Source organism: Stegostoma tigrinum, chromosome 1, assembly GCF_030684315.1.
Source record: "Stegostoma tigrinum isolate sSteTig4 chromosome 1, sSteTig4.hap1, whole genome shotgun sequence".
In the NCBI taxonomy this organism is placed as follows: domain Eukaryota; kingdom Metazoa; phylum Chordata; class Chondrichthyes; order Orectolobiformes; family Stegostomatidae; genus Stegostoma; species Stegostoma tigrinum.
Genome location: NC_081354.1, coordinates 34916837 through 34933020, shown reverse-complemented (window position 1 = coordinate 34933020; position 16184 = coordinate 34916837). Strand labels below are relative to the sequence as shown.

Genomic DNA, 16184 nt, shown 5'->3' with positions numbered 1-16184 from the left:
TCTGTTTTCCCTTGTGCCCACCTTGAACTCATTTTGTTCCATTTCGCTGTTCTCTTGACTCCATTCCCGCAGTAATGCTGATCACCCATCTGTTCAACAATTGCACTTCGCCCTTCCTAAATCACTGTCACCCCTCTTCAAGAAATCCAACCTTGAACTGTGTAACTTGAAAGCTATCACTCCACTTAAAAACTCCTTTCCTCAGCTGATGCCTTTGGACACATGGTTGCTTCCAAAATTTTTCCCTGTAATTTCATGTTTGAATCCTGCCATTTCATGACAGGAAGAGAAATCTAAGATGCCAAACAAAATGAAAAGTGCCAGGCTTAGTAGCTAGAATGTTGGTACATTATTGTAAAATTGTAACCTCTGTAGGTAAATTGGGCAAATATTTGAAGTGGTGGATGCTGCAGGATTCTGGAAGAGTTGCTGGTGTTGGTGGAGTATAGGGCGGCAGAGTTAGATTTTATTGCCGTAGTGAAAAGCTAGCAGGGACACAAGCATCTTATGCTCATTGATGGTCCAGCCATGTTTGCACCTTTTACTTATAACGCCCATTTTCCAGTGCATTGTATTAAAATAACCTTTCATGCATTCTTGTGGTTATGATTGATTTGCTGCAAGCGTAACTCGTCATTCAAGACACAAAGTTAGATTATAGACAGTGCAGAAGAGAGTCTGTCAGTATTCCTTTATAATTTTATGTTAAGTGAATGGGAAAAACTGTGACAGATGGAGTTCAATCTTGTACATTAAGTCGACGTTTCAGGTCGGGACCCTACATCAAGACTCCTGATGAAGGGTCCTGACCCAAACTGTCAAATTTCCTGCTCCTCCAATGCTGCCTAACCTGCTGTGGTCCTCCAGCTCCACGCTGTATTCTGACACCAGCATCTGCAGTTAGTGCTATCTCCTGATGAGTCTTCGAATCTGCGTCTCAATTTTGGTATTATTGTTTCTGGTACCTGGGTTGAGGCCAGATGGTCAGTCCTGTTACATTTTTTTTTCTTGAGACTTTCTAACAGTTTTGATACAACAAAGTGGCTTGATGGATCATTTTAAAGTGCATGTAAGATTCAGTCACATTGCTGTAGGTCTGGAGTCACCATAGACCAGACCAGGTAAAGGTCCCAGATTTCTTTCCCCAAAGCACATTATTGAATGAAACAAGCATTGAATTCCAGACTTTACTGAATTCAGTTTCCACCATGACGGGTTTAAAGCCCATTTCACCATAACATTAGTGTGGAGCTATGGATTACTAGTTCACTGACATTATCAATGCGTCACTGTCCCATCAATTAATAATTCAGCATAAAATGAAAAACTTTAGGGAACAAATGGTTGTGCATTATTAGTGATCTTAATGTGCTGCATACAGCCTGTTTCATCAATTTATTCTTTTATATTTTTGTCATTGCTCGTCTTAAACCTGGGATCAGTTTGCTTGCCTGGCTATTTTGAATACTTCATTGGTGATATTCTCTCTGCCATAAAGTTAGAGGTAGAACTGTGAGCTGGTGAGTCCATGATGTTCATCTCCAATCAATTCCTTGTGATAATGAAGCTATACTTGTCAGCAGGATTTGGTCACCTACGTGGTTGAACTGTTGATTGTCCACTCCCAGGTGCCTTGTACTGCACTAACTGACAGCTGGATGCTTTGGTCTTGAATACGAAGATGGAGGGACTGTTTATTGAGTTACCATTTGATATTCGTCAGTCACAATAATGACCAGGATGGAAAATTACTCTAAGGGGAAATCTCTCAAATTCTTCACTCATTTATAATTAGCTAAGAATTGGGTAGGGATAGGAATAGTGACAGCATGGACTTGTGCTTGCCAACCGTAGAATGGGGATTAAAACAAGGTACCACGATATTGGATCAGAGATAGTGGGAACTGCCGATGTTGGAGAATCTGAGATAGGTGTAGAGCTGAATGAATCCATCAGGCCAAACAGCATCCACGGAGCAGGAAAATTGACGTTTCAGGTCTGGACCCTTTTTAAGAAATGATGTGGTCTATAGTTACTCCAGACCCACAGCAATGTGACTGAACCTTACATCTCTGAAGAAGGGTCCAGACCCGAAATGTCAGCATTCTTGCTCCTCTGTTGCTGCTTGGACTGCTGTGTTCATCCAGCTCTATACCTTTTGTACCACAATATTAGAATTTTATCCCGCAATTTCTTAATGATCACACTAATGCCAAATGTTGAAGAAGGTGTAAATCTCATGTATAAGCCATCCTGTCTTGTACTAGCATTTCTGAAAATCTTCAAAATGCTGTGATTTTGCTCAATTCCACAAAGTGGTTACTGTAGTCAGTTGGAATTGGCACGATTAATCTTTTAATTGTAGCAATTCACAAATATTTGTGCAATCTCCTGTTTCATCTTAACTAATAGGTATAGGTGGTAAGTTTGAGGTATTTACATTTTGGAATTTGCCTCACGGTTTGCTTCAGTGAACTGATGCCTCTGATATTAAAGCAATAATTTAATAACTGTGTACTACACTTACCTTAACTTAGTTCCCCACAGAATTCCTCAGCATGCTGTAGTCCTTATCCAATCTGCACAGCTGTCTGTTAAATGAACATCTGTTCAGCTCAATTTTATGGCAACTTATTTTCCGCTAATTTGAACAGTTGCCATTCGTGCACTTATCCACATCCTAAGAGGACTGTTCTTGCTTTCCTCTGTGAATGCACAGATACTTTTTAAAGTTAAATTGCTCTCTCTAGATGTCGTGCAGGTGAAACAAAATGAGTTCTCAATACAGGATATCTGGGAACTGCTCCAGATATATTTTCGTAGAAAATAAGGGGAACTAATGTTCTGGGAGGTTAAATCGGGAGTTGCCCTCCCATACCTTTACTTCCAGCTTGTCTCACATTCTCCCATCATACATGAGTAGCTTTTCTGTTCAAGGATGTGTAGTAGGAATACAGTTACAGTGTGTCGCCAGTGGCGTATTAGCTCAGGATTTTGGTAAGGTAGTTAATCTCCTTGAGTAATACAGTATTAAGAATGTAAGCAGATGTCAAAATTGTATGTAAATTCAAATGACTCCCAGATTTCAATACATGAGTTTAGCTCATTTATGGCAGTCATTTTGTTTGCAATGAAGCAACATCATGGACCTTAATGCATAATCTAGTCTGATACTTCAGTACTCCATTAACAGAGCTGCAAATTTGAGAATTAAATGTTAAATCTAGGTTTTATCTGTCTGCCAAAGTATATTTCAACGAACCTGTGGCATGGTTTGCAAAAGAGAAACAATTTTGTCAAGTGCCCTTTCTAAGTTTCTCCCTGCTCTGGACACCAGTAAAGGAAAATTATCTTAAGTCATTTGATTTACAGTTTGTATGAACTTCTAAGGTGCATTTTAATGGGCAGTAGCAGAGATGCTGAGAAGTCTAGTGGTGGCATTCTAGAGCTTAAAGACTGTGCAACTGAAAACAATTGTCAGTGAATAAGTAACAAAAACAAAGTTGCTCGAAAAGCTTAGCAGGTTTGGCAGCATTTGTGGAGGAGAAAGCAGAGTTAGCGTTTCGGATCCGGTGACCCTTCCTCAGAACTGATAGTTCCTCTGTGAATGCACAGATACTTTTTAGGATTAAATTGCTCTCTCTAGATGTCCTGCAGATGAAACAAAATGAGTTCTCAATACAGGATATCTGGGAACTGCTCCAAATATATTTAAGTAGAAAATAAGGGGAACTATCGGAACTGCGGAAGGGTCATCAGACCCGAAACGTTAACTCTGCTTTCTCCTCCACAGAGGCTGCCAGACCTGCTGAGTCTTTCCAGCAATGTTTGTTTTGTTCCTGATTTACAACACCCATGGTTCTTTTGTTTATTAGTCAGTGAATAAGTGAGATGAATAAGAGGCCAGAAATGGATAAGCCCATTATTTTCTAAAAAGTGGATCCCTGGAGTAGTAGGCAATGGTGAGAAAGTTGAGAAAGTATGGCAAGGAAGAGAGAATCAGAATTGTGACATTAAAAAAAATTCCCAAATGTATTTTCCCTTAAGTCTTAAACAGTGACTTCAGAATCTCGCTGTTGAGCTTTGATTACTATGCATTTGCAGCTCATTAGAATTAGATTTTAGTCACGTGCAAAGATGCAGGAGTACCAAGAAAAGTCTACAACGTTACCATTCCCAGCGCCGAATTAGGCACCAAGGTACAATATCTCAGATACAAAGTAGAAAAATTAGGAAATATATTTAAAATTTCAACGTTGTGGTCCTCCTGAAGTGCTTAGCCATGTTGGGCTTGCACTCCTCACAACATTTTAATCTGCCTTTTCTCACCGTTGCTGCAGATGCCAGGAGACCTTGATTTCATCCGCAATGGGTTTGCTGTCATCTGCATTGGGCTCATTCCTCTCCTCCTTGGGCTTGCTCTTCCCCCCGCTGGCTCGCTCTTCCGCGTGTTCGCTCTCTTTCCCCCACACTCGCTTGCTCTCTCCCGAAACGTTAGGTAGATTAAAGTTTAAAAAAAAATGCTGAGAAGGAAAAAAAATGTAAAAGCAGATGGGGTCCGGGCAGGGGCCCACATGCTGTTCTGCTACTATGCTGCTGACTTGAATTATTAGCCCAGCTCACCTAATCGCTATGCCACACCCAAGTTTCTTCTGTAAAACACTAGATAATGCAAATTCCCACCTGGTAAGTCAGGGCAGTTACATGTCAGCTGCAACTCCCTAGTTGCTTGTCGCAGGCATCATTCAAATCCATTTTGACAACAGCATCGCTGTATGCTGTACGCCAATGGCTTCCTCTCGCATTTGTCTGTGTAAATCAACATGGGCAAACCACATATATCATCACGCTTGCTCTCAGTAAAACTATCACACCAATTCAACTCTTCAAGTCTTTACTTTGGAGTTGAGTGAAATCTATAACTTGCATGCCAGGTCATCTTGCATACAGGGACACACATTCAGCTCATGCATCTAAGTAGCATTTTTACAGCACTTAACTTCTTATTTCTCAATCAATTTACCGCTTATTTAGAGGCTGCTAGCTTCCATCTTCACTTTGTGCATAGGGTCTTCAGTGTTCAATTGGAGGCTATCGGCCTGTAGAGCTTGTATTGCTTTTTAGCACCCGTTACTTGTCACAGTTGGAAGGACTGAACAGTCAAGAGGGTGAACGTATCACTGGATGGCTATATGTAATGCCTATGTCATACCTATAGGATGTGCTTACATGTCAAACATACTGCATGCACTTCAACTAAATGGCCATTTCTGACAATTAAAGGTGAGCAGTCCTCAGATGCATGAAGGGGAAATACAGTCAGTCAGGCCTGCTGTCAAAGTCTGTCAAAGGGTTGGTCCATTCCAGTTCAGGATGTACATCAAAGTCGGTTAGGTGCTTGCACCCACAAAATTCTGGGGATATGTGTGTTTGCAGTCAGGGATTGGGCCAGGCTGAGTAGCGTAGGTCAAGTGTTACCAGTACAGGAATTACAAGTAATAAAATGTGAGGCTGGATGAACACAGCAGGCCCAGCAGCATCTCAGGAGCACAAAAGCTGACGTTTCGGGCCTAGACCCTTAGTTGGGGTTATATGGACGTGTTGTTTTACTGGGGTGAGCCAGTTTTTTTTCTGAAATGAGATAAACAAAGGGATTGAGGATGATGAATGTGGTTGGAAGAGCGTGTGGTGGTAGTGGAGGAGAGGTGGTGAGGTGTCATAGTGAATAGGAAGCATAGACAGTAGGAAGGGTTAGTAGTTTGGGAAGATCAGGGAGTGAGAACCATTGAATGAAAATGATGAATGCAACAGTGAGAGTTATATGTTCATATCTAATTATGAAACTGAAATGCGAAATGCTTAGGAGTATTTTTATTCAATCATGTGAAGTGGGGTCACTGGTTGGACCGGCATTTATAGTCCATCCCTAATTGCCCAGTGGGCAGTTAAGAGTCATTCGCATTACTGTGGTCTGGAGTCAGATGTAGGCCAGACCAAATTCCTTCCCCAAAGGGAACCAAGTGGGCTTTTCCCTGACGATTGGCAATAGTTTCATGATCATCATTAAACTCTTATTGCCAGATTATTATTCAAATCAAATTACACCATCTGCCTTGGTGGGATTCAAACCCAAATCCCCAGAATGTTAAATGGATCTGGATTAATAGCCAAATGATGGTACGACTAGGTCTTTTGGTGAAGTGGGGAGCTAATTTGTTGTATCACCAATGATGATGATGGGACACCATAATGTGAGGGCCACTTCTGACGTGTCTGAAATTATGTGCAGCTGGTCTTTAAATAAGTTGCTGGTGGTGTAAATGCTGGAAGGACCCAGGAGTGGTGAGCATCTCCACCTGCCCTAGTGTGTTGACTGTATAAGAAGTGTGAGGAGGAACCCGGTATATTATTAAAGAAATGAAAAATGACGAAAAATAACGAGAAAAGTCACTGATATAGCAGACCAGACACGATGAACCCCTTTCAACAGAAGGCTTCAACTGAAAATGGGAAGATTTGTTCTTTCCCCAACAGGCTGTAACTTGGGGTGTACCACCGAAGATGAGTTCTTTTAGCATATAGTTTATGTTAATGACTTTGAGAGTGCTGAGTAGACTGAATCAAAGTTTATGATGATATCAAGTTAGATGGGAAAATAAGCAGTGAGAAAGATGCAGAAATGCTGCAGAGGGAATGGGTAAGAACTTGGGAAATAGAGGTAATGTAGGAAAATAAGAAACTATGCATTCTGGAAGGAGAATAAAGAATACTTTTAAAATGGTGAAAATCTCGGAAATGTGGCCGTTCAGAGGAACCTGTACACAAATCAAAGTAGGTGCGATCCAAATTACACATCAGCCTGTATTATAAGTAGATTTGGTGAGTAACAATGAAGTAGTCTTACTGTAATAATATAGAGTCATGGTGAGACCATACCTGGAGGATTCTGTACATTTTGGTCTCCTCACTAAGGAAGGAATTACTTGCCTTGGAGGGAATGTAAAAAAAAATCCACAAAACTGATTCCTGGGATAAGGTGATTGTTCTAAATTTTAGAATTTAGAAGGTTGAGAGCAATCTTCTTGGAAGGTAAAATTCCAAAGAAAGTTAATAGGACGAATATTGGGTGAATGTTTCTTCAGAGTGGGAAACCTAGAACTAAATGTCTCGGTCTCAGATTAAGAGGTTAGCCATTTAAGACAGATGTGTATTGTTTTTTCAATTCAAGAGCTTGCAGATCTTTAAAAAACATTACCTCGGAAAACTGTGACTGGTTAGTAGTTGAAAGTATTCTGAACAGATTGGTAGAGTTTGGATTTAAGATGGTTGAAGGATATGCAAAGGCTAAGTTGAGTTAAAAAGTCAGCTGCGATCTTATTGAATGGCGGACCAGGTTTGAAAGGCAAAATGGACTGCTTAAACTGTTACAACAAGGTGTGAGCTGGATGAACACAGCAGGCCAAGCAGCATCAGAGGAGCAGGAAGGCTGACAGTTGTGGCCTCGACCCTTTTTCCAATTTCTTCAGATTTTCTGAAGAAGGGTCTAGGCCCGAAACGTTAGCCTTCCTGCTCCTCTGATGCTGCTTGGCCTGCTGTGTTCATCCAGCTCTATACCTTGATATCTCAGATTCTGCAGCATCTGCAGTTCCTACTATCTCTGCTTAAACTGTTACTTCTTGTTCTTATAAACAATAATGCCTTTACCTACTGTCAGGATTTTTATTTTGAAGCTTTGCCTTTTGTATTCTTCCACGAATACTGATTAGCATTGTGTCCAACTTAATGGAGTCTTAATAATATTATACTTCCCTGGGAACGGCCAATTTTTTTCTCAGAGAAGAATCCAAACCAAATTTGAAAATTATGTTACTCTGTCTCCTCAGTTCTGTCTGCAGTTAATTGTGGTCTGTTTATATTTTTATAATGTGTTTTCTGTGGAGTCTCTATTTTGAGGATCGGTTTGAAAAGGAAGATTCAGAACCGCTAGAATTAATGTGAAGTTCCGAAGTAGTGGGAAAGTTAGCCATATTGTCGCAGATGGAACCTTTACATTGTATTCTACAGGATCCAATTTAAAATATTAACCTGGTGTCTGGATCAAACTCATAGTGACACACTTTTTTCCTTGATTAAATTGGTTGAATTTATAATTTAATGATGTTAGAACGTTTGACAAGTAGAACAGACTTTTTTTGGAGATACTACTGTATCTGATATTGCAGATAATTTAAGTAGCATGAAGGTACCTTCATTTGTGACTTTCACTGTTTTGCTGTGGTTGACGTGGTTCTGTGCAGTGGGCAGGAATACTGTCTGATCCATTCCTTTCCATCGTGTGTTTTCTTGCATTTAATGTATTATTTTATAAATGAATCTTTTAGTTTGACTCTAAATGGAAGTCTGATGAGATGAGTATTTTACTAGATATTGAAATAGAGAACTTATTGAGCAACCTATGTTCTGTGATTTGCTCCACTGCAACAAAGAGCAATTGTTAGCCCTATGGGACGGCTGTTCCAGCAAACTGACTGTGACTAACTAATAGTGACTGCAGTGAATGATAACTAGATGTTGGGGACTGAGCTGAAGTTCACTGAAGGCTATGCAGATGTCATGGAGGAACATGCTAGGCAGGTTTGTGACATTATCATTGTACCTAGATTCCACCCAGAATGAAGTCTCTGCAAAATCTCGTGATCTCCTCACAAAATGTCATTGTAAGTGACCACTGATTTTTGGATCACAAGCAGTTATGTAGATGCCCCTGGATGACCGAGGTAGGATGACTGTGTGGGTGTCATTCAAATGTGGCACCTGGACCTGCAACCCAGTGAGGTAGCAGCAGGGCTGATAAGTTCTGGTCATCCTGGCTGTATAATTGGCCAGTGCTGTCTCCTCTGGTTGCCAAGTGATTACTCATGGAGAGCTGCTCTGCCTCTGAATGAAAGATGCACACTTCTGGACCTGCCACTGTGACCCTCAACATGATCAAATTTTACTCCCAGCCTGCTGATTGAATACTTTGTTTTCTGAAAGAAAGATGAGCTCAGTGTTAAAAGAAAGTTCATATTGTAGCAAGTATAGTACACAAATGTGGACTGCTTTCCAATTCAACAATCAGTTCACATGGATTGGTACTTGTGCAGAAGAAAGGGCAAAATGGTGTCTTTCAGCTAAGAATCTTGATCCGTATAATCCTGCTTCCTTGACTCAAATCATTTTGTGTCGTTACCACAAGTGTTCCAAAAATACTGTAGGATTTAATAGGTAATGTGAAACACTGTTTGTTGAGTAGCCGCCGCAACACCTCCCACCATCCCCAAAGAAACCCATGCAGGTGATACTTAGCTGGCTTATACAAGTACTTTGGTGACTAGCAACAATGCGCTGAAAGAAGTATCATTTGAAATACTTTGAATAGCCCAGTTTGAGGAACAGCCAAGCTGTAGAGAATCATACACCCTCTCATATTGGAAGGATAGATATTTCAGAATGGCTGCTACAAGGCCAATATTTCTGTAAGAGACTCGTATAGTCTTGAGTAGGATTGCATGATAGGGTATCACGGCACAAAATATTTATTTTTCTGAGGGCTCCTTTTGAGGGTTTATTTTTGATTTTTGAGTTTTTCTTATATTGACAAACAATCTTGTATTTGATGATTCTGTCACATAACAGCATTACTTGTGCAAGGTATTTGGACTTTGTTGAGCACATTTTAAATAATTCTTCAATATTTTCATTTATTAAATTTAAAGTTGCAGCAGTTGAAGAAAACATTCCTTTCCTGGACACCACAATATTTAAATTGGCATATGGTAATAATTTAATAACAAATATTTTTACAAATAACTGACGCACTTCTACACACAAAAAGTCATTATCTTAAACATGCCTTGTTAATTGGTGAGTTCGTAGCTTATGCATTTTCTATCGCATATTCGCAAAATCGGAATATTTTAATCCTTTAATCCTTTTCATTGCATCTCAGATTTAAATATAACAATTGACGCAATGTTCATTGCAATGGCATCTGAATTTATCTATACAGTAGTTCTTGAACATTTGCTTTAATGTGCTACCATTCAATATTAAATTGCAAGTAATTCATTACTTTAGTTTTTCTTGCTCCTCCTTAGCTGATTTTTCCTTTGTTGACCGATTTTATAATCGCGCTCTCACTCCTTTCCATTTTACCTCTGTCTTCCCTGCCCTTGCAGACTCCTTCTTCTCCCCCAACTGTGCAACCTTCTTCTCCCTCTCACCCCCATACATCCTCCCTCTCCCCCTTCCTCCCGATCCACGCAACCTCCCTCCCCACTCCCCACCCCGTGCAACCTCCTCCTTCTCCCCACTGCTACTGATTAGAGGACAATATCCTCACCATTTCCTTCCATTCTACTTAACAAAGGGAAGGTGACTTTTCTCTGGTCACCCTTGAGAGTGAAGTTTTCAGGGCTATTTGGTGATTGCAGGAGTAAGTTCACCTATGGCCCCCTGTCTATTTTGAGTGTTGCCAACTATCGTAACAGAATATTGGAGGAATTATTTTATTTCAGTCCAAACAGGATGTCATCTTAACCTGTATGTAATGGCATATAATATTTCTTGTTACTTGTGGTTGTTTTGCTTAAAGCCTGTAATATCTCTTTTCATACTATCAAGAAATGACTAACTTCAACTTTTTTATCTTATTTAGGGACCAGAACTAATGAGTAAATATGTAGGAGAATCTGAGCGTGCTGTGAGAGAGGTAGGTTGGACAAGAATGCTTGTTCTTCACATTTATGTTATTGTTGCTTGGCATGATGATGTAACATGTTTGTTTAACAAACATTTACTTTAGTTCATTCTACTGATAAATGCTTTAAGTATTTCTGATGGGTAATTCAAAACAAAAACGGTATGAAAAATATCACAGGTTTTTGCAGTGCTTTTAAAATAAATCTCTCTAAATTATAAATAGCATTTTTTTAAAAGTTTCCTTACTAAAATAATCAAGTTATATTACATGCAACTCTGAGCATACATTTTTAAACATATTTTCCCCCTTTTTTGATTTTTCTCAATGGCAGAGCCTCTTTAATTTAAATGATGCCGTGTCCCACTCAGCAGTTCACCAGCCAGTGAGATCACCAAATAAACATCTGGAAACCACTTAGTTGGAGGCACATGACAGTGTTTGGTTGTTGGTGATAGTGAAAAAGGAACGGCTTGGCTGAAAGAAGGGAATCAGATTCGAGGTTGATCTAAATTCCTTGAGAATCTTCTAGAAGCACTCTTGTTTTCCCAGGAAAAAAAAGTCCTGAATTAACTTTAAACCTACCTGTTAGGCCTATTCTACCCCAGGAGCTTGCTTCCGGAAGATTTTGCCTGAATATATGGAAAGCCTACAATGCCAACCCCTTTGACTTTTCCCCACTGGTCCCTTGAATTTGGCTCAAACTTTCACTGCAAGTGAGTACTGTTGCCATTGTCATTGCCTGCTTGTGCTCTGTGGGTGTCCTCCTTGTACTCCTAACAGTAGATTAACATGGGAACAAATCAGGGAAGAAGTGGGAGAGTTGGATATAATTTGATTTCAGTTACTTAAAGTGCTCAGCCTGTATGGTTTCTTGAGATCAGAGTAGTTTCAGATGGAAAACTTGATTGCTGTTATGTTTTGAAGAGCGATAAGGAAATGCTTGACCTCCACTGCCTGCCTAGTCGAGTTAAGATAAGAAAATTGAAATTTCAAACCTGCGTCTTTCAGCACTGGCGCTGTACAATGGGACTAGCATAAGCAGTACCATAATGATGTTAAATACTTTATTATCCTTTGTTTCATTTGTTCACTTGATGATCTCATTTATCTACGCTGATAAAGAGAGGGTGCAATAAGTTAGAATATTTCCGATGTGAGATTTAATTCCACACACTGTTAAATCAAAACTGTACTCTCTCTTACTCCATTAATTGAGATTATGTTTCTAGTCTGCATGAGCCATTGTACACAAAAAAATCTGAATTTTCAGTAAAGCTGATGGTCTTATTGAGAGAAGCCGCAAGTGTGTGTGGCTAGGGAAGGGAAATTATTGCTTTGATACCATGTACAATGTTTTTTTGAATTTGTCGTTCCTGCTCATGTTGAAGCAAACTTGCAATTATTCAATATTCAAGTAAATATATTTGATGTAGCCTACAGATTTTCTGTTTAAAGTTTTTAAAATCAAATTAAAATCAATAGGTGTACGTAGGATTGAAATAATGTTGACTAATTTTTCTAAATATCTGTCCAAAATGAGAGAGCCTTCTATTCTTCAGGGGTAACCCCCTACCCTCACTTCTAACACAAAAGACGGAAATAACTTCAGAAAGCTGTACTTCAACAATATTGAATAGTTGGTCATATGCTCATTGCAAATACATGCAAAATTCAAGTTTGGTTCTGAGTATGGGGAAGTGAACTATGGTCAGTGGGATAAGAAACTCACAACATTAGCTTCCGCATCACAGGGGACCATTCCAAATGTCTTGCATCAATCCAAGATAGTGGTTATTGCCAAGTCAGTGACAGCACCCAACAACCCATGAAGCTTGCCACACTTTCACCTGACTGTCAATTAAATACAAGATCCTGGAATGCCTTCTGCTAAACATACTACGTTCCACCCTAGAAACACTTCACCCTTAATCCTCTCCTGATAGCAGGTTTATGCACGCACCGCAGCTGTTCACTTCAGCTCCTAACACTGACCCCATGTTGAAGCTGATTTCCAGAAAGGCCTGATGTCAGGGACCACCTTTATTGACTTTATCTGCGTATTTGACACAGTGCAGTGCACGGATGTATCACAGAAGCACTTTTTTTAAAATCATTGGTCCGAAAAACCTACAACTAATCAACTCCACAGTTAATTTGTATACATCTTGGAGTTCATGTCAGTTGCCCAGTCGTAACTAGCAGTTTACTTTAACAGGTACCAGTTCTTGCACCAGTTCTCTTCAGCACATTCACCAGCAACCTCTTGCCTACAAAACCGTGGTTCTTCACGCACGCTTATGACTTGGACCTGGCTTGCTAGGTTAAAAACTAAGGAACGTTGAGAAAATGTTCACTGAAGATCTTTGTTCCCTGGGAGCATACAGTAGTAAACAGAGACAAAAACAAAGTTGCTGGAAAAGTTCAGCAGGTCTGGCAGCATCTGTGGGGGAGAAAAAAAGAGTTAATGTTTTGGGTCCGGTGACCCTTCCTCGGAACTGAGTGGTAAACAGAGACTTTGACCAACCACTGTCAAAATTTTTATTTTAGTGTTCCACAATTTTTAATTCATTTGTGGAACTTCGGTGTCAATGACAGGGCCAACATTTATTGCCGATCTCTAAGTGCTCATGAGAAGGTGGCAATAAGTCGTCTTAAATCTTTGCAGTCCGGTTGGTGTAGTTAAACCTATAATGCCATTTGGGAGGGAGTTCCAGGATTTTGACCCAATGACCCTGATGGAATGGCGATATATTTTCAAGTCTGAATGGTGAGTGACTTGGAGGGGATATTGCAGATGGTGGTATTCCCATGTATCTGCTGCCCTTGTCTTTCTGTAATGATTGTGCATTTGTAAGGTACTGTCTAAACAGCATTTATGAATTCATGCAGTGCATCATGTAGATCGTACACACTGCTGCGACTGAGTGGCAGTAGTCACGGGGAATATTTGTGGGTAACATGACAGTAAGTCGTGGCCTGGATGGTGTCCAGTTTCTTGAAGTTGTTAGAGTTGCACTCATTCTGGCAAATGTAGAATATTCAATGACACTCCTGACTTGTGCCTTGTAGCTGTTTTCTTTCTAGCGTCTAATCTGTTCTTCTAGCCACAGTAGTTATATAGTTAGTACAGTTCAGTTCCTGGTCAATGGTAATCCCTAAGATGTGATCATAGGGTATTCAGTGATGGCAATGCCACTGAATGTCAAGGGGAGATTTTTCAATTGTACTTGTGAGGTGTGAATTTTGCTTCTGCTTGTCAGTCCAGGCCTGGATATTGTCCAGGTTTTCCTACATTTGGACATATGCAACTCTGCAGATACTGAAGAAGTCGATGGTAGTGAATGTTAGACAACAAGGTGTAGAGCCGGATGAGCACAGCAGGCCAAGCAGCATCTGTGGAGCAGGAAAGCTGTCATTTCAGGCCTAGACCCTTCTACAGAAATGAGGGAGGGGAAGGGGGTTCTGAAATAAATAGGGAGAGAGGGGAGGCGGATAGAAGATGGATAAAGGAGAAGACAAGCTGAGAGGACACAGACAGGTCAATGAGGCGGGGATGGGGCCAATGAAGGTGAGAGTAGGTGGGGAGTTAGGGAGGGGATAAGTCTGCCCAGGGAGGACAGACAGGTCAAGGGGGCTGGATGAGGCTAGTTGCTAGGAGATGGGGGTGGGGCATGAGTTGGAGGGAGGGGATAGGTGGGAGGAAGGACAGGTTAGGGAAGCGGGGATAAGCTGGCTGGTTTTGGGATGTGGTTGGGGGAGGGGGGATTTTGAAGCTTGTGAAGCCCACATTGATACCATTGGGCTGCAGAGTTCCGAGGCAAAATATGAGGCGCTGTTCCTGTAACCGTCATGTGGCATTGTTGTGGCACTGCAGGAGATCCAGGATGGACTTGTCGTCTGAGGAATGGGAGGGGGAGATGAAATGATTCACGACTGGGAAGTGCAGTTGTTTAGTGCGAACTGAGCATAGGTGTTCCACAAAACAGTCTCCCAGCCTCCGCTTGGTTTCCCCGCTGTAGAGGAGGCCACAACGGGAACAACGGATACAGTATACCACATGAGCAGATGTCAGAATCCCCCTCGTCCTCACATACCACCCCACCAACCTCCCGGATCCAACACATCATCCTTCGATATTTCTGACATCTGCAATCCGACCCCACCACATTTTTCCCTCTCCTTATCTGCTTTCCGGAGGGACCACTCTCTCCATGACTCCCTTGTCTGCTCCACACTCCCCTCCAGCCCCACCACACCCAGCACTTTTCCCTGCAAACACAGGAAGTGCTACACCTGCCCCTACGCATCCCCCCCTACCCCCATATTAGGCCCCAAGAAGACCTTCCACAGCAAGCTGATGTTCACCTGCACATCTGCTAATGTGGTATACTGTATCCGCTGTTCCTGTTGTGGCTTCCTGTACTTCGGGGAAACCAAGCGGAAGCTGGGGGACTGCTTTGAAACACCTACACTCAGTTCACACTAAACAACTGCACCTCCCAGTCACAAACATTTCAACTCTCCCTCTCATTCCTCAGATGACATGTCCATCCTGGGCATCCTGCAGTGTCACAACGATGCTACCCGAAGGTTGCAGAAACAGCCACTCGCATTTCGCTTGGGAACCCTGCAACCCAGTGGTATCAATGTGGACTTTACAAGCTTCAAAATCTTCCCTCCCCCAACCGCATCCCAAAACTGGCCCAGCTCCTACCTGCCTCCCTAACCTGTCATCCCACCTATCCCCTCCTCCCACCCTCCCCATCTCCTACCTACTAGCCTCATCCCGCCCCCTTGACCTGTCCGTCCTCCCTGGACTGACCTATCCCCTCCCTAACTCTCCAAGTACACTGACCTTTACTAGCTCCATTCCTGCAGAGTTCCTGAGGAGCACCTGCAAATATGTCCTGGAGCTGGGTGTGTTGACTGACCTCCAGTGACCACAGACATCTACATTTGTGCTAGGTGTGACTCCGATCAGCAGAGAGTTTTCCTCGATTCCAGTTGCCTCCACTTTTGCTAGGACTGCTTGCTGCCAAACCTGGTCACATGTTGCCATGATGTCAAGGGTAGTCATTCCCACCTGATCTCCTGGAATTAATCTCTTTTGTCCATGTTTGAACCAAGCTGAGAGTCTTGTGTCAGTGAGCATGTGTTTGCTCTGCAAGTTTTTCTTGATTGCATTGTTGATAACATGTTTCATTACTGATGATCGAGAGTACTCTAATGTGGCAATACTTGGCTGCGTTAGATTTGTCCTGCATTTTGTATACTCAGCACATCCGGGCAATTTTCCACATTGTGTGGTAGATGCTGCTGTTGCAATATTAACAACTTAAAAGCTATGGTAAAACTTTGAGTCCCGTTCTATAGTTGACCACTCATTTTTGACTCAACACCAAAATACCTTGGCATCAGGAGGGTTCAGAAGAAGAGCCAG

At 41.5% G+C, this 16184-nt stretch overlaps 1 protein-coding gene across 6 annotated transcripts in view; it reads left to right on the top strand.

Annotated features, from left to right (window-relative positions):
• Positions 1–16184, top strand: part of afg2a (AFG2 AAA ATPase homolog A) — a 423169-nt gene that overhangs the window by 82374 nt on the left and 324611 nt on the right. For all 6 annotated transcript variants that reach the window (XM_059644453.1, XM_048543094.1, XM_048543085.1 and 3 more), the window contains exon 12: positions 10700–10753. In XM_059644453.1, coding sequence (XP_059500436.1) covers positions 10700–10753 — 54 coding nt within the window. The remainder of the gene's footprint in view (positions 1–10699; positions 10754–16184) is intronic.